Source organism: Anolis carolinensis, chromosome 6, assembly GCF_035594765.1.
Source record: "Anolis carolinensis isolate JA03-04 chromosome 6, rAnoCar3.1.pri, whole genome shotgun sequence".
Taxonomy (NCBI): domain Eukaryota; kingdom Metazoa; phylum Chordata; class Lepidosauria; order Squamata; family Dactyloidae; genus Anolis; species Anolis carolinensis.
The window spans coordinates 46,834,858-46,853,438 of NC_085846.1; the positions used below are offsets into that span (position 1 = coordinate 46,834,858).

The 18,581-nt window shown below is 37.9% G+C and overlaps 1 protein-coding gene across 5 annotated transcripts in view; it reads right to left on the bottom strand.

The window, feature by feature from the left end:
- ptpn3 (protein tyrosine phosphatase non-receptor type 3) overlaps nucleotides 1–18,581 on the bottom strand; it is a 104,043-nt gene that overhangs the window by 63,903 nt on the left and 21,559 nt on the right. For 3 of the 5 annotated variants that reach the window (XM_062984654.1, XM_062984656.1, XM_062956967.1), the window contains exons 1-5: nucleotides 5,429–6,547; nucleotides 2,681–2,788; nucleotides 2,546–2,588; nucleotides 821–899; nucleotides 274–318 (exon numbers count right to left, since the gene is read on the bottom strand). In XM_062984654.1, the coding sequence (XP_062840724.1) occupies nucleotides 274–318; nucleotides 821–899; nucleotides 2,546–2,588; nucleotides 2,681–2,788; nucleotides 5,429–5,662 (509 nt within the window). In that variant the 5' untranslated portion in view covers nucleotides 5,663–6,547. Of the gene's footprint in view, nucleotides 1–273; nucleotides 319–820; nucleotides 900–2,545; nucleotides 2,589–2,680; nucleotides 2,789–5,428; nucleotides 6,548–18,581 lie in introns of those variants that run through there. The other 2 variants (XM_016994484.2, XM_062984655.1) reach the window with 1 other exon arrangement.

The following is an 18,581-nucleotide window of genomic DNA, read 5'->3' on the forward strand; positions in this document are numbered from 1 at the left end:
GCAATCAAAATGTGATACAATCAAAGCTTGTGTCACTGTGACCTGATGTGATATTTTAAGGAACATGTGCAGCTGCCACACTAGTTTCAAACTGTTCACATGCAGTTCTAGCCCTCTGAAATCTGGGCATCCAAGCTCAGAACAAACTACAAACCTGATATAACAGTAATCCTATTCAAGTCAGGCTGAATCCTTATTTTTTGATCTTTCCAAATCTGGACACAATTCATTCAACAGTTAACCAATCAAATTGTTTCAGTCTGAACTTATTACCTTCCTTCCAAAATATCAGCCTTCAACTGCAAGAAGAATAAATGTCTAAAAAAAAGAACAATAATTATATATTATTCTTTTAAAAACTATGTTATAAAAATTAATATGAAAAATAATTGTAATACTAACAATTTCTTTATCTGCAACAAAGAAAATAAACATTACACCTACTAAAGCCTCTACTCTACATATATTATTGGTGCATTCTTGCAGCATATCTAAATATTTATCTAATAGTTTTCAGTAAAAAACACTTTGAGTATGAGCCAAAAATTATAGATGTTTTGAACTTACTTACATTAAAATTGTAAATCTAATTTCTGCAATAGGAAAAAGCACTTTCTGAAAAACTAAGTATCTCAACTAAATTTATACCCGATTTAGTATGTTTTATTTGCTATTGCAAGTTTCATATATGTCCAGTCATACAAATGCCAAGTGTAGGTAGAGGTCAGCAATTCTGACATATTCAATAAGAATACCAGGATAACAGCAATGTAAGTAGTTCGTAACATACGACAATAGAAAGTTGGGGGGGGGGTGTTACCTGATTTTTTCTTGCTGCAGTGTGTTGGGATCAGGCATAAAAAATCTTACTCGGAAGTACAGGCTGCAGGAGGAACCTCCTATAATGTATTATAAAATTAGAGTCAATGATCAACAGAATCTACTTCCCAGATAGACTGATATATACATATATATTATACATATATTTAAAGAAGAAAGCATTATACCATATAAAATAGCAGATGAGATTTGATTTGAAAAACAGCATCTTAGGCATTATCTTTTTAAAACAAAAAATTAATAAGCCTCAATTATTGAAAGTTTAATTCATAAGGAAAACACAATAGAAACACTGCTGTAATTTTCCATTTTTAAAAATACAAGCAACGTTTTTAGAAACAGATTGTACCACATCATTTCACACAAAGTTCAGTTTGTTTATGAGCCATCAAATATTAAGGCCATTCATATCTTGGTTGTGTGGCTGGCAAATTTGGGGGGCATAAACAGACATAAGCACAAACAGATATACCTCATGAGGGCATGTTTTCAGGCCAAAATTATGAATACAACCCATGAATAAGTTGAAGGTTATTCTATAGGGATGGGAAAGTGCCAGTGCTGCCCCAGGGAGCCAGGAAGCACTGGCCACAACCACCACCACCCCAGCCCCCCACCGCCAGGCATTCAAAGAGGGCAGAAGTGATGCTTTGGTGGAGAGAGTAAGGGAGGCTAATGCTTCTTTTAGGTTGTCCTGGGATGGATCAAACTCTCACCTTTTGCCACCTGGAGAAGGGGTGGTTGATTTTTTGATAAACGTTAAGATACAGAACCACATTGTTTTGTGGATAAGTCAACCCAGGTTTTGGGGGTTCACTTTTTTGAATAAAAATTCTAAACTTATACAGGAGTTTATAAGGTAACAATTTCCCTAATTTTCTATATCAAAATTGGCTTCAAAGGTTTTTAATAGTGTGGCACTGTATGTGTTTTCCTCCCTTTTTAATAATTTATTTTAAATGGTTTAAATTCTATAGAGTTTAACTGCATTTTAAACATTACTTGAATGGTTTTACTGATACCTCTGCATGAGCTGTTACCTGCTTTAAGATCTGAAAACCACCTTGAGTTCGATTTTGGATCAAAAGGCAGGATATAAGAAAAACAACAATTACCACAACAATAATGCAGTTCTCTAGGGATTATTAAACTGCAACCCCCACATTTCCTCACATTGAGTGCCCTGGCTAGGGCTGATGGAATTTGCAAGAGGGCTGCATTATTCTCACTACTGGGATGGTAGTGAGATAAGATGGTATCCTGTGGTACACATAACAGAAGTAGCAAACCATCTCACAACGTCACTATCTGGAAACTGCTCTTCAGTCAGAAGTGGAAACACTCAAGAACAAAACCCTCAATATGGACCATAGGCCTAATGCAAGATACCATGGTATTAAACGACACTGAAAGATCAAGGAAAAGCAACACGTCTGTGCTCTTTCTCTCAATATATACGTGTGTGTGTGTGTGTATCTGTGTATGTGTGTATAAGTGGATATGCCATGGAATATGACTGGTACTTTACATATAGTGAAACCCAACTTTGTCCTAGAGCAGACAAATGGGATTTATCTATGTATTCAAGGAGTTTACTCTAGCTGGGAGAAATGAAAAGGATTCAGGTCACAATCTGGTGACAGCCCTATGGAGGGCATTTCACATATACACTGGAGGCTAAATATGGTAAGGAGATTTTAATTACCTTTTAGTTGTTTCCGGATAGGCTTATCAGATTCAAGCCATCTCTGTAAAAGTTCAAAGAAAGAGAAGGAAAAAAATAGTGAAGTAGCTTGTTGACAGCAAGATCTGCACTGTAAATGTTAAAAGGATTCCTTACTGGTGAAACAGCTGACTCTTCACAGTGCTGTAAACCAAAATATTCCTTCTCTGTCACACCCATGTGATTAAAGGTCAAATCCAACAACACCTGACCAGTATCTTGTTTCTGAAAATGAAAATAAAATAAGAGATATTAAGTGAAATAATCTAATACATGCATGAGACAGTAAAACTTAAATTCTGAAGCACTAATAATCCCATTAAAAAAGAGATTTCTAACAAGAATAAATGGAAGATCTACACTTGTTAATGAATTGGTTTATTTTGGTCACAGCCCCCCATACCAATTATTTACGTATATACAATACTTGTAAATTTATCGTCAGAAACAGGTGCAGGCCACAGTATGTTCAGGCAACCACACGTGCTGTAACTTATTCTGATCCATCACTTATGAACAACTTTAAAATGAACAGCTCATGGAAAACAGCACCTTTCAGGTATAAGAATAAGATTGGAACCCTGTCGTTTCTGCATGCAGCATAACAATGCTGGTAGAAGTAAAGGCAAGCACCGGAGAGGGATATTTTCATGTCATGGATCTACACCCCTTAAGGATTTATATTTCTGCAGTTAGCATCAATAAAATTCCAGTCAAATTTAACAATTGAAGGATTTTGGTACCCATATTCCATCTCTGGCTTACACATACATACACACACACATAATAATATGATGAACTAAATGCTTTAAACAACCAACCCTTATCTAATTTGTCCAAAGGACATGCTTCAAGAAACCCTCAAAAGAAAATAAAAATTTGCTAAAATATTCAAGTATTCTGGGAACTCCTCTAAACTTCAGACAGTTAGTGCTTTTCTGTAACTATGGTTTTTCTAGTAGAAGAATCTGGAAGAAGGGCAGGATAAAATCCAAGAAATAAACAAATACCTTCACATTTTGAGGAAGGGATGAAAGAAACTTGTGATTCAGAAAATGCCTATTTATGGCAGGATGATAATGGAATATGTATACAGTGTGTGGTGACATAATGCTTTTCTGGCATTGAATATATTCCAGAAATGTCAATCTACTGTATATATTAGAGTATAAGCCAACCCAAATAGAAGTCAAGTCACTTAATTTGACCACAAAAAACTGGAAAAATGTATTGACTCAAGTATAAGCCAAGGGTGGGAAATGCAGCTGCTACTGGTAAATTTCAAAATAAACATAGATACTAATAAAATTACATTAATTGAGGCATCAGTAGGTTAAATGTTTTTTTTTAATATTTATTGTTTTTCAAAGAAAACCAGGAAATTAGCTCTGTAAGTGGAAAAGTAGGGTCACCAACACAATCTGGTATCAACTTAATAATAATAATAATTATAATAATTATAAAACTTTATTTGTAACCCACCCTATCTCCCCATGGAAATTCAGGCCAGCTTCCAACATTGTTGGGGCATTGAATTTTGCCAGTTGTTGTAAGCCGCCTTGAGTCCCCTCAGGTGAGAAAGGTGGGATAAAAATGTTGTAAATAAATAAATAGCAAGTAAATATTCAATGCCTATATAAACAATGCAGGCTTGATCTTGAACCCATTATAAGCCAAGGGAGGCTTTTTCAGCTCAAAAAAAGGGCTGAAAACTCAGCTTATCTTTGAGTATATATGGTAATAATCCACACAGCGAAACAGGCTTTTGCCAAACCGGTTCCAAACCCACTAAAGTAATCAGTGTAGAAAAACCCTATGTTTATCATCCCTTAAGAAGCCCTCATTCCACTACTCTAAGCAGTCAACATCAGTAACTGATCATGCTACTCAGAAATGCACATAATAACAATTCATGCCATCAATCTCAGGCTATACGTGCTAAAAACTGCATATTGAAAAACCCCTAAAACTTTTGTTAAAAGTTAAAGCATAGTTGAAGTTGTCTATGAGCTAACACACACGCATACACATCACAGAGACACATTAAAATGGAAAAATTGGCTATCGTGAGTTCAACCTTTATAAAATCAACAGGAAAAAAACCTTTCAAATAATTGAGAACTACTCATCAATAACTGTAATAAATAAGCATTTATTAGTCTTTTTACCTCAACATCTGAGACAATATCCTCAGACTGGTATTTTCTATATTGAGAAGCTTTAGAATAAACTGTCAAACAATTTGGTATATTGAATCATTTTCTAAGAAATTTTCCCTCCTCCATTCCCAAGTCTGCTAATAACTGCAGAATGTGATGATTTATAAAGTGTATTAGTTGTGAGATTTCAGAAATAAATATTGTATATGATTTATTAATTAAGCTATTCCTTTGAAAAGGATAATTCTGGGACCTTTACTTTTTAAGTACAGTAGAGTCTCACTTATCCAACATAAACAGGCCGGCAGAATGTTGGATAAGCGAATATATTGGATAATAAGGAGGGATTAAGGAAAAGCCTATTAAACATCAAATTAGGTTATGATTTTACAAATTAAGCACCAAAACATCATGTTATACAACAAATTTGACAGAAAAAGTAGTTCAATATGCAGTAATGCTATGTAGTAATTACTGTATTTACGAATTTAGCACCAAAATATCATGATGTATTGAAAACATTGACTACAAAAATGGCTTGGATAATCCAGAACTTGGATAAGCAAGTGTTGGATAAGTGAGACTCTACTGTATATTCCCCCCCCCCCCAAAAAAAACCCACAATTCTTTTAGAAATAGCTATGATTAAGGTAGGTGATCTCAACTGTGAGCTCACTCAAAAGTGACTTAAAATTTCAACACTTACATTAACTTTGAAGCTTTGTAATGAACCATCCAGGAAGTGGACATTGCAAACTATGTCAGATCGGATACGTTCCTTTGGTAGTTCTGATGCCCGAATGTTATTTATTCTCCCACCTAATGCTCGTAATCGATTGTTCATAACTAGTGCAGAGAAGCCTGTAACGCAGGGAGAAAGCAAAGTATAATTTATCTGACTCACAAATCCTACCTCACTCACAAATCCTACCTCACTCATTCAAAATACAACACAAAAAAGACACAGCATATTAAGAAATAATATTGCAAATTAGGAAAACAAAATTACTTGTTACATTTAGCCACAGTGTTTTGAAATACTCAACAACTCTTGAATTTAAAGGGCTTTCAAAAAATATTCAAAACCAGTGTCCTTCTATATTGGTTCTATCTTTTAGACTATGCCTGAAAAATTGCCCCCAAAACATTAAGAACTATAGTATAAAATAATTTCATATGAGAAAAAGGATGGATTATATCTGCCACACAAACATCCACTTACAGGACAGAGACAGAAAGAATGTAATTTAGAGTGATCATGGGGAAGAGAGTCCAAGCTTTACTTCCAGCCCCTGGCAGTCCCTAACCCAAGTCTGCACCTTTCTATAAAGTTCTGCCACTTGAGATACCATAGAGAGATTCCACTTTAGCTTTGTTTTATCTAGGTTTTCATTCTTTGAACATCGTGTTACATTTAACAGTTTCAAAAGATCTCAGCAGTACATTGGCAAAGAATTGAGGAATATTCAGATCTGTAATTTAGACATCTACAGAGAATGTATGATTTTTACAATTATGCTGTAATAATAATAATAATAATAATAATAAAGACCTTGGTCAACACTTGAAAACCATTGGCGCTGACAAAATTATCATCTGTTTGCTGCAAAAGGCCACCCTACTTGGATCTGCATGCATTACTCTCCAATACATCACATTGTCCTAGACACTTGTCCTAGACAAGTGTCCGACGTGTGGTGCAATACAAAAGCCAGCATAGTGATCTTGTTTGCTATGTACTCATCTTGCTGTGTATTATTAATAATAATAATTTTGTTTCTTTCCCGCCTCTCCCCATGGCTTGAGGCAGGTCTCAGCACAGTCAAAAACACACAAATACTATAAAATTTTTACAAACACACATATTAAAATGAAGTTCCGTAAAAAATAATATCAAAGCATTTCTATAAAATATACATTATTCAGACAGGACAGAGACCAAAACACAGGACATGAATTTAAAATTCATGCTTTCAACTGGCTAGGTAGGGATGCCAGAAGAGACAAGTTTTTAGATGGTTTTTAAATTCCAACAACTGATCTAACTGTTGGAGCTCTTCCAGCAGGTCATTCCACAGCCCTGGAGAAGCCAATGAAAAGGTCCTCTGGGTTACAGTGGCCAGTCGAGTTCTGGCTGCTTGGAGTAGCCACCCCTCAAAGGACCTAAGTGTTCTGGGTGGATTGTACAGAAGAAAGCAATCCTGTAAGTAACCTGGACCCAAACCATGTTCCTGACTGCCATATTTTGAACCAACTGGAGTTTACGAACTTGGTACAAGAGTAGCCCAATGTAGAGCGCTTTGCAGAAGTCTAATATTGAGGTTACCAGTGCATGCATTACCATCTTCAAGGCCTGCAAATCTAGGAAGGGGCATGGTTGGCATATCAGCTGAAGATGGTAGTAAGTACTCCTGGCCGTTGCATCTACCTGGCCTGACATTTGGAGAGATGGATCCCCAACATTCCTAAGCTGCAAACACAACCTTTCAGGAGGAGTGTAACTCCATCCAGGACTGGTTGACATACCTCCATCCCCAGATTAGGGCCCTTGATGGCAAGCACCTCTGTTTAGTCTGGAATCAGTTTCAATTTGTTTTTCCTCATCCAGCCCATTACTTCCTCCAGGCATTCATTCAGAGATGACACACTATCCTTAGCTGAGGCTGTTTTTGAAGGTATGCAAAATATATTTGGATGTCATCAGCATTCTGATAACATCCTGCCCATGCCTACAGTTAATCTCTTCCAGTGGTTTTATGTAAATATTAAGAAGCACTGAAAATAGAATGACATCTTTTTTGAGGAGCAGCTGTCCCCAAGCACCACCATCTGGAACCTGCCTAGGAGGTATGACCAGAACCACTGCAGCACAGAGTCTCCAATTCCCAGCCCCTCCAGGCATTCCAGCAGGATACCATGATCAATGGTATCGAAAGCCGCTGAGAGGTCTAGAAGCACCAACAGGGACACACTCCCTCTGTCAGTGTTGATCATCCACTAAGGCGACCATACCAGTCTCAACTCTGTATCTGCACTGAATCCAGTTTGAAATGGGTCACAGAGGTGTATCGTTTAAGACTGCCTGGAGTTGGAGGGCAACATACTGCCATAGTATCAAATCCAAACAGACAGCTCTCTCCCATTTTCCCAAAAGAAAAGTACAACACGTAACATCTGTCTTCATATGGTGACTCCTTTCCATTTTGAAACATTTGAAATATTCCATAACTGGAGTCTAATATGGTTTATAAGGTCAAATTATTCAGTTTATTACAATTCAACACTTGTTACCAGGAAAATAACCAGTTGTTGGTTGAGGGGGGTATTTATAAATAAGTAAATCCAAATTCTACCTCTTCATTCCATTGAAATTGAACAAATTACAGTTGAAATGCAGCAACCATTACATTCTGAGTAGTAACACTAACAAAGTACATAAATAGTCAGCAAAACAACACAATCTCGTCACATCTTACATATTAATAAATTTACTACAGTATTTGAGTATTTGTGGACTACAGGCATGCATTTAACAGATGCATGAATTTATGAATCCACAATTCCAAATATACATATTATTGGGGTGGAAGTATAGGAAGTGTAAACTGTGATGTTAGAGAGAAAACACATGCAAAAAAGAGAAAATGCATGCAATTCTATTTATGATAGAATTACAGCATTGAACAGGGGAAAAAAACTTATTGTATCACAAAGCCATAGAAAGGGTTTCACAGTTGGTGCTTTTTCTCTTACATGCAATTCCATGGCAAATATAAGGAATCTGGCTGTTCTAAATATCATGTTTGTTAATATCAGTAAAAACTATCCAGCATATTTTTGGAAAGGAAGAATATCCCACAAGGGAGGATACATTTACTTCAACCCCCCAAAAAGTGATTTCCCAGCAAGGGTGGACAGCATTCACCCAATGGACCATATGTAACAGACAAGGAGTCTTCCAGAATTGTTTTTTTTTCAAGTGACATAGAATTGGTTGAAGCACCCTTCTATCATCTAAAATATGGAGAGTGAAGAAGAATGTGATTGCATGAATATCAGAAGAATCAAAGGATGATTGACATGGAAGATGCAGCTGTCCATAGACAGCTAACCCTAACCCTTTTCCCTATGAAAAGATAGGTAAGAGGTTCCCTTCCTAGTGTTGCTAGTTCATTGGTTTTACAAGCAGAGATGATGGCAATGAGAAACACTGTCTTCCAAAAAAGCAGGTGATGGTCACAGGATGCCATGGATTGCAAAAGGTGTGTCATAAACTCATAGAGGATTAAGGAGAGACTCCATGTGGACAGCGTGGGAGAAGTTTAACCTTTGGATGACATAAAGAAACAAAAGATGTGTTTGAGGTAGACATTATATGGAGTAACACCATTGCATCGCAGGAAAGAGGCCAATTTGGACACACAGGAGTATTTCACTGATTACTTGTGGGCAGTGATGTCTTCTGAAAGCTCTGAAGAGAGCAGGCTCAGCAGGCTGTCAGCTTGAAGGTGGTCATGTCTGGGTGAGTATTTTTCCATGAGTAGAGCCAGGAAAATGATGAAAGTAGTTGCAAGAGAATCTGAGGCCAACAGGGAATCACATTTTAAGTACCTGAACTTTTATACCTTTATTGGCCAACCAAAATACAATACATGAAAGATTAGAGGTCAATTTCAGCAAGAACTCAATTATGAGAACTTCCAATTACTATTACAGGGCTCCTTCGTATCCACCAGGGTTTGGTTCCAGAATCATCTGGATGCCAACATTAATAAAAACACACCAATGTCATTATATTCAATCTGTGTATATTGAATCCCATATTTTTATCCTTTCTGTCTTTCCCCCTAGCATTTTAAGCCCATTAAGGAAAAAAGGCAGAATAGGTGTGCAATGTGTTTTCATTAGTAATGTTAGCAACAGGCTGTCAGAAAATACCATCAGAATAAAACTAGGAGAGAGTTATCAAATGATTCTAGGAAGATGAGATGACAGTAAAATAATTGTGTAGGCTCGGAGAGTAATTCTGCTTTATAGTTATATTAACAAGAAGCAGAAAAATATTCTAAAATTCTGCTCTGGCTTACCCAGAAGTAAGTTTCTCTGAACAGCAGAAGGGCTTAAGCTAGTTTTATGAATCTGCTGTGTTATAACTTTTAAATGTTTGTGTTCTGTGTGTTTTATGTCTATATTCTTATTTTTCAACAAACCATAATTATACATCTCAATTTCAAAAACAAGAAAAATATAATCACCAAAAACCTTACAGTTCAAGGACTCAGTTGTTACTCTCAATTATGGAAAATTGGCAGAATTCAAAACTATCTTGACAGACTAGAGAGATGGGCCGAAACTAACAAAATGAAGTTTAACAGAGACAAATGCAAGATATTTCACTTCGGCAGAAAAAATGGAAATCAAAGATACAGAATGGGGGACGCCTGGCTTGACAGCAGTGTGTGCGAAAAAGACCATGGAGTCCTCGTGGACAACAAGTTAAACATGAGCCAACAATGTGATGCGGCAGCTAAAAAAGCCAATGGGATTCTGGCCTGCATCAATAGGGGAATAGCGTCTAGATCCAGGGAAGTCATGCTCCTCCTCTATTCTGCCTTGGTCAGACCACACCTGGAATACAGTGTCCAATTTTGGGCACCGCAGTTGAAGGGAGATGTTGACAAACTGGAATGCATCCAGAGGAGGGCGACTAAAATGATTAAGGGTCTGGAGAACAAGCCCTATGAGGAGAGGCTTAAAGAGCTGGGCATGTTTAGCCTGCAGAAGAGAAGGCTGAGAGGAGACATGATAGCCATGTACAAATACGTGAAGGGAAGTCATAGGGAGGAGGGAGCAAGCTTATTTTCTGCTGCCCTGCAGACTAGGACACGGAACAATGGCTTCAAACTACAGGAAAGGAGATTCCACATGAACATCAGGAAGAACTTCCTCACTGTGAGGGCTGTTCGACAGTGGAACTCTCTCCCCCGGGCCGTGGTGGAGGCTCCTTCTTTGGAGGCTTTTAAGCAGAGGCTGGATGGCCATCTGTCGGGGGTGCTTTGAATGCGATTTCCTGCTTCTTAGCAGGGGGTTGGACTGGATGACCCATGAGGTCTCTTCCAACTCTACTATTCTATGATTCTATGATTCTATGAAAAGTTGGTGGGAAAGAGTTAATGTGGTGTTATGGTGACACCATAATGTATTATATTTTATTCTGAAGGGGATTTTTTTAAAAGCTTGGTTAATTTTAAATTGGCACCTAAATATACAGGTATGTGACACTACCACAATATCAGCCATACCAGAAAGTAGGTTACAAAAAACCCCATCTATGAATTTACTTCAAGGATGTGGAAAAAGAAGTAGTAATCTGAGTCTTAATCATATTTTATGGGGATGTGAAGGAACATTTCCCTTTTACAAGTAAATGTTTTGTCTTACCTGTGGCAAGGGGGACAAAATAAGTCGCTGAGACAAATAACTTCAAAATCTCCTTTACACAATTCATTCCCTTGGAATCTCTCTGAAGTAAAATGTCTGCATAATGTGAGTGAAATTTTGTAATTCCCAAACTCCGCAGCCACCAAGAAGTGGCTTTGCAAAACACAAATAGAACTAAGCTTTGATTAATTACATTTTGTTGACTCTTTAGCATGGTGACTCATTAAATAAGCTGATAACGTCTTACTGAGGAAATGTTTATGCTAATTTACTTCCATCAAAAAATAAATTAAAATACGTTGCTCCTTTTTGTCACCAAATTCCCAACTTCCTTCACTAATGAATTTATTTTAATTAGTTAGTTGTGATGTCTGTCAACTACATCATGTTGTATCAAGTGCCCCAAGCCCAGGAAAACAAAAGCTAACAGATCTACACCATGATCCATAATGATATTATGCAACATCACAAATTATGCTCATTTCCCATCTTTTCTGCATGCACCGACATTTTGCCTTGGTGTTTCAGCTACAAATCCTTATGGGCATGTTGGTGATCAACAATTGCTACAATATTATAATAACTTAAAAGATTGTTTTAAAACATTAGAACTGTGGAGTTAATTGATAAGTAACTCCTTCTGGTCTGATTCTGCCAACAATTACCAACATAAATGATAATATCAAATTATCTCACTTGATTATAATATTGTTAAGATATAGGGATTGTATCGAAACTGAGATGTTGCAACCAGAGGTACATCTATACAGTAGAATTAATGCACTTTGACACCACTTTAACTGTCATGGCTCAATGCTATGGAATAATGGGAGTTGTAATTTTGCAATGACTTTAACCATCTTTAACAAAGTGTTCTGGTACCTCACCAAATTTGAAATCCCAAGATTCTATAGCATTGAAATGGTGTCAAGCTGCATTACATTGGCAATGTAGATGTGCCCCATGTGAAAGTAGATTTTCTTGCCCCTCCTTTTGACCCCTGTTTCTCTTGGCCCTGCAAAACGTTACACCAAAGGTTTCAAAGCCTGCAGGAAAGGGGTACTAGGCTTGTAGGTAGGAAAGTCCATGAAATTTGAGAGCAGGACATTTTATGTTAATGGTGTATCTTGCATGCACAGAAAGCCAATAATTCATCTAATACACTACTTAAGAGTATTATTTAAATTGCAATTATTGATTCAAACAATATACTTTCATCAACTGTTCTGCCTTAGAGTCCCTATGTTGTCCTTAAATGTACATTGACGACTGTGAGGAAGAGAAAGGGGTGTGATCTGGGGCTGGGAGGAGGGGGGAGGAAAAAGGGAATCGGATATATATTTGCAAAGTATGGACGTCTGCTTACAGAGCAATAGATTTTAACCCAGATATTCTTCAATACTCATTTAAAGGTAAAGGTAAAGGTTTTCCCTGACGTTAAGTCCAGTTGTGTCCGACTCTGGGGGTTGGTGCTCATCTCATTTCTAAGCGGAAGAGCCGGTGTTGTCCGTATACACCTCCAAGGTCATGTGGCCAGCATGACTGCATGGAGCGCTGTTACCTTCTCGCCAGAGCAGTACTATTGATCTACTCACATTTGCATGTTTTCGAACTGCTAAGTTGGTAGAAGCTGGAGCTAACAGCGGGCGCTCACTCCGCTCCCGGGATTTGAACTGCAACCTTTCAGTCTGCAAGTTCAGCAGCTCGGTGCTTTAACACAATGTGCCACCGGGGGTTCCCAATACTCAATTAGGTTTGATCAAAAGGAATGATACAATTTCACAAATTATAGGCATTCCTTCAATTGTGCTTTCTTATCATTTATGTTACAATTAAATATCTTAACAGTGCTTGCTTCCTAAATATCATTCTGAACCCAACATTAAGAATAAGAACATTATTAATGAGTCTATAGAATTCAATCAGGTGCAACAATGAATTATTTTCTTTTACAAGCTTGGTGTTTCTTACTAGAAGGTAAAATATTTCTTTGCTTCCCTGTAAGTCATTTCTGCATGCTGAAACAACTGATACTGGAAGAATGTGAGCAGCATGCCAATTTGACAAGGGCTGGACTAAAAGAACTGCAAAAAACAAAAATACTCAAGAACAAAGCACACAGATTTTTCTCTCCTTTTCAGGGTAGCAGGCTATATGAATCCAGTTGCTTATTTGAAGCAGCGGATAAAGTAAGAACAATTTATTTTTTGTATTTCTTTTAATATGCACACCAAAATAATCAGGGATTTAAAATGACACAGAACTATTCAGCCAGGGATATCCCCTCTATAGAAAGCAATTATTTATGAAGTAATTACAAACAACGCACAGAAGTCCTGTTCAAGGAATGCAGGCATTTCACTCCCTAGACACTGACACTGGAAATGAACTTTGGACTTGTGCTGCTCCACCCCTGCCAATGACAAACCGAAGAAATAGTTTGCAACTTTAGCTAGCTGAAAATGATAGTGCACGTTCATTATCTACTTCTGTCTCATGTTGTAGTGATGTGTCACAAAAAACTAAAGTAGCATATGAACAGCAATGCTGTAAGTATAGAATTCACAATTTGTTGGAAACAGACATTCCTCTCTATAACTGATGGAGAAATTAAAAGACAATATTTAGGAACTGTTAAGACAGATAAACCTTCACATTGATTTAAGAAGGTTTTTGTTTTAGGTACTACTCTTTCGTTTCCAAATGCTGGAGACTATCACATTCTTTTCTATAATTTATCTTATACATAATTTTTATATTCAGTATAATAATAATAATAATAATAATAATAATAATAATAATAATAATAATAATGACTAAATGAGAAGAAACAAACATTGATTTTGCTATTTACAGTATAGAAAAGTAGTTTCAGGAGGCCATGCTATACACAAAGGTGTGAGTCTAGAACAGACATAAGAGATCCTTAAAAATGAGTAACTCCTCTATAAGCCTTTTCATGAAACACTTAGTACAGTCACTTTTAAATTACTATTTTGATAAAAACACTTGCAAGCATCAGAACTCTCAAAATTGTGTTTCTTTCATTCAAGTGAGATGACAGGAGAGAGGCTCAGAAAACGATTTAATCCAAGGAAAAGTCAACTATGACAGCTAGACTTCCTTCGTGTAATCTGTTTTCTCCTGGCAAGGCACACACTAGTTTCAGATACCTCTGGAGCAATCATATGACTAAACCAGTAATACAGGCTATTCACTTCCTATGGTTGAGAGTTCACACCTCATTCTGATTCAAGCCAATTCATGTACAGATAGTTTTTCTTGCCTTGTAAACAGAAAGGTAATACAAACACTGTTCTAACAACACGAATTGACTATGATGATTTCAAAACTGTCCAAAGTGAATTAAAATCCATAAAAGCATAATTTAATGAAATGTGCTAGTCTTTAAGATAGCAACAGCCTGTCTGTAATAAATCCAAATGCTAGACCTATCTACAGTAAATAAATTGAATTAATTGGATTATTATAAATATTGCATTACAGTTCAGGAACTGACTAGGTTTACTTTTGTTACAACTAACAATGGATTTATGTCAAGCACATATTTAGGAGAGAGGCATTAATTGGGACCACTTGTTTTAGGAATGTAAGTATTCTGAAATGAGAGTGGAGAAAGGCAAAGAAAATCCAGTGGCAGATGTCTGCATTTTCAAAGGTAAAATAGAAGATTAATTGGTGAGATTTGTTCTTAAAGCAGTGATGAGAATCATGGAAGTCCTCCAGAAGATGAACTGCAACACCCAGCATTCTTCATCATTGGCTATGTTGGCTAACATTGCTAAGAGTTGCAATTCATCATCATCTGAAAGAACATACAATTTCATAAAAAACAGAATTAAAAGCTCTTTTTGCAACTGCTCATCAGCAGCCAAAGGTTTGTCTTCTTGCCCTCTGTAGACACATTGTTGTGGGAAAGCACTGGTAACAGTGGCAATTGTACTTATGAGAAAGTAACCAAATACAGAACTAGCCATGTCAATGTTCTGGAGAAAAAACTGTGTCTCGAGAAAAAATAACAGTGTGGCACTTCATGACAAAGCTGGAATCAGCTACTGTCACAATTAGTGACTCTTCACGTGACCTGATTTGTAAAATTTCTTAGGCCTGACCCATAATGGCCTTCTAACATAAAAAGTAGATTAAAATAGAAATCTTAACACTAAGTACCAAATATACTCGAGTATAAACTGACCCGAGGCACCTAATTTTACCACAAAAACACTAGGAAAACTTATTGACTCTAGTATAAGCCGAAGGTGGGAAATGCAGCAGCAACAGGAATTTTAATTAGATCTTCCCCAGTTTGTAACTCTATGAATTTAAATGGCAATTTAAATTGCAACAGAAGGAAAGGAGGGATCGGGGAAAGGAACAAAAAAAGAAGGAAACAAGCAATTTTCCTTAAGCCTCTCTGTAGCCATCATCTGCTTTTGCTCCAACCACCGCATTATGGTACTGGTGAAAATAATCCTTGCAAACGGCAAGGGTGCACGCAGTGGTGGTAGCAACCTATTTTTGCTGTGCGCCTCCCTCTTCTCGCTAGAGGGAAGCCAAGAAGTAGCTGCCATCGTCCTGGCAACCCCAGCCTGCCAAGTTTGGTCCACATTTGGTCCAGTTCCGTCATTCATGTGTGTCTCAGTGGTCTGTTGAACTTGGAGCTAAATCGGTGAGGGTACTGCAGATCCCATCATCTGTGGTCCATCCTCCCAAAGCCACACCAGGACATAAAGTCGGTCATGGGGTTTATGTGTGCCAACAAATAAAGGAACCCTGGGATGTCCATTTTGGAGGAAAACCAGAACATCCAGGATGAAATGGTCCCCGCATGAAAGACTTCACTCAGGTGGGGGCAGAATGGCATTTGTGGAGGACACTGGCAGGGTTTGGACTACATGTTCATGACACTCACTCTAACCTGCATGTCAGTAACTTGTACTCAGGACAGAAAGCTACAGTTAATACAGGATACAAAGAAACAGAATTATTTCCAATTGGCAAACGGGGTCAGCAAGGCTACATTTTATCATCCTGTCAGTTTAACTTGTATGCTGAAATATCATATGCAAAGCAGGATTAGACTTGGAGGAAGAAAGCATGAAAATTGGAGGAAGGAACGTCAACAATTTAAAATATGAAGGTGACACTATCATACTAGCAGAAAACAGCAAAGGCTTGGAATTATTACTGAAGAAAGCCAAGGAGAAAGTTGAAAGGCAGGTTTACAGTTGAACACTAAGAAAACAAAAATAATGACCAGAAATGAGTTATATAACCTTGAAGTAAACTACAAAAACACTGAAACACTGCAAGATTTTTATGCCTTGCCTCAATCATTAATCAGAATGAAAGTTGTAGTTGAGAAATCAAAAAACTAGAAAGGGAAGCTGTGAAGGAACTAGTCAAGATTCTTAAGTGTAAGGATGTATAATTAAACACTAAAGTTAGGATTGTCAATATCATTGTTTTTCCCATTTCTATGTATGGTTGTGAAAGCTGGAGTGAATAAAGCTGAAAGGAAGAAAATAAACTCATTTGAAATGTGGTGATGGATAACTGTTTTATGAACATCATGGACTGGAAAAATACAGGCAAATAGATACTAGAGCAAATCAAGCCTGAACTCTCCCTTGAAGCCAACTAAACTGAGACGTTTATACTTTGAGATACAATGAGATGACATAATTCACTAGAAATACCAACTAGTCAAATGTAGGCTAAGCAAAACTACGGTTTGGTGGATCTGTAATTAAGTGAACAATCCCAACAGATGCTCACCAATGCATCTTCTTCATCCTGGGAAGAAGTCACGAGTGGAGTGCAACAGGGTTCCATACTGGGCCTGGTTCTGTTCAACATCTTTATTAATGACTTATGTGGAGTTTCAGGGCCAGAAAAGCAGATGGAGGAGGCAAAAGAATGGTTTACCCCAAGGCAGCGTTCTTGCACCGACCTTATTTAATATCTTCACGAACGATCAGCCACAACCACCACTCACAAAGAGCTTTATATATGCTGATGACCTTGGCCTTACAACACAAGCAAAAGATTTTGCAACAGTTGAAAAGCAACTCACCAATGCCTTGAAAGATCTCTCTAGCTACTACAAGGAGAACCACCTGAAGCCTAATCCTTCCAAGACACAAGTGTGTGCTTTCCACCTACGTAACCGCGAAGCCAACAGGAAACTGAAAGTTACTTGGGAAGGCCAAGAGCTCGAACACTGTTTCCATCCTAAATACCTTGGTGTCACCTTAGACCGAACACTAACATATAGGAAACACTGCATGAACACCAAGCACAAAGTAGCTGCATGCAATAACATCCTGCGGAAACTGACTGGCAGCTCATGGGGTGCAGACCCACAAGTAATAAGAACATCAGCCCTGGCCTTGTCTTTCTCAACTGCTGAGTATGCCTGTCCTGTTTGGCACAAGTCTGCCCATGCAAAGCAGGTGGACATAGCACTGAATGAAACATGCAGAATCATCACGGGATGCCTTAAACCTACACCTGTTGATAAACTCTACAAGTTAGCTGGCATTGCCCCCCCTGACGTGCGATGGGAAGTTGCTGCTAACGGTGAGAGAAAAAAGGTCGAACATTGTGAAAGCCACCCACTGCATGGCTATCACCCTCCTCCCACCAGACTCAAATCAAGGAAGGGCTTCATGAGAACCACCACTCCTCTTGATGTTCCTCCAGCAGCAGCAAGGTTGTCTCTCTGGGCAGCTAAACCTGGCAATTCTAACTGGATGGCCCCCCACGAGGGTCTTCCTCCAGGGGCAAACCAAGAATGGGCAACTTGGAAGTCCCTGAACAGACTCAGAAGTGGAGTGGGCAGATCAAAAGACAATTTGGCAAGGTGGCACTACCTGGAGGAATCCTCCACCTCGTGTGACTGTGGAGCTGAACAAACAACTCAGCATATGTATGCTTGCCCACAATGCCCTGCCTCATGTACGGAGGAGGAGTTGTTTAAAGCTACAGACAATGCGGTTGCTGTTGCCCGCTTTTGGTCCAAAACTATTTAGTTGCTTGTGATTTCTTTTTTTTTTCTTTTTTTCTTTTTTCCCCATTATTTGAAATGTATTTGTTGTACAATGCTTTTGACACGAAATAAATAAATAAATAAATGACTTAGATGAAGGGTTAGAAGGCATGATCACCAAGTTTGCAGATGACATCAAATTGAGAAGGATAGCCAATACCCCAGAAGACAGGAGCAGAATTCAAAACGATCTTAACAGATTAGAGAGATGGACCAAAACTAACAAAATGTAGTTCAACAGGGAAAAATGCAAGATACGCCACTTAGGCAGAAAAAAATAAAATGCAAAGATACAGAATGGGGGACACCTGGCTCGATAGCAGTAAGTGTGAAAAAGATCTTGAAG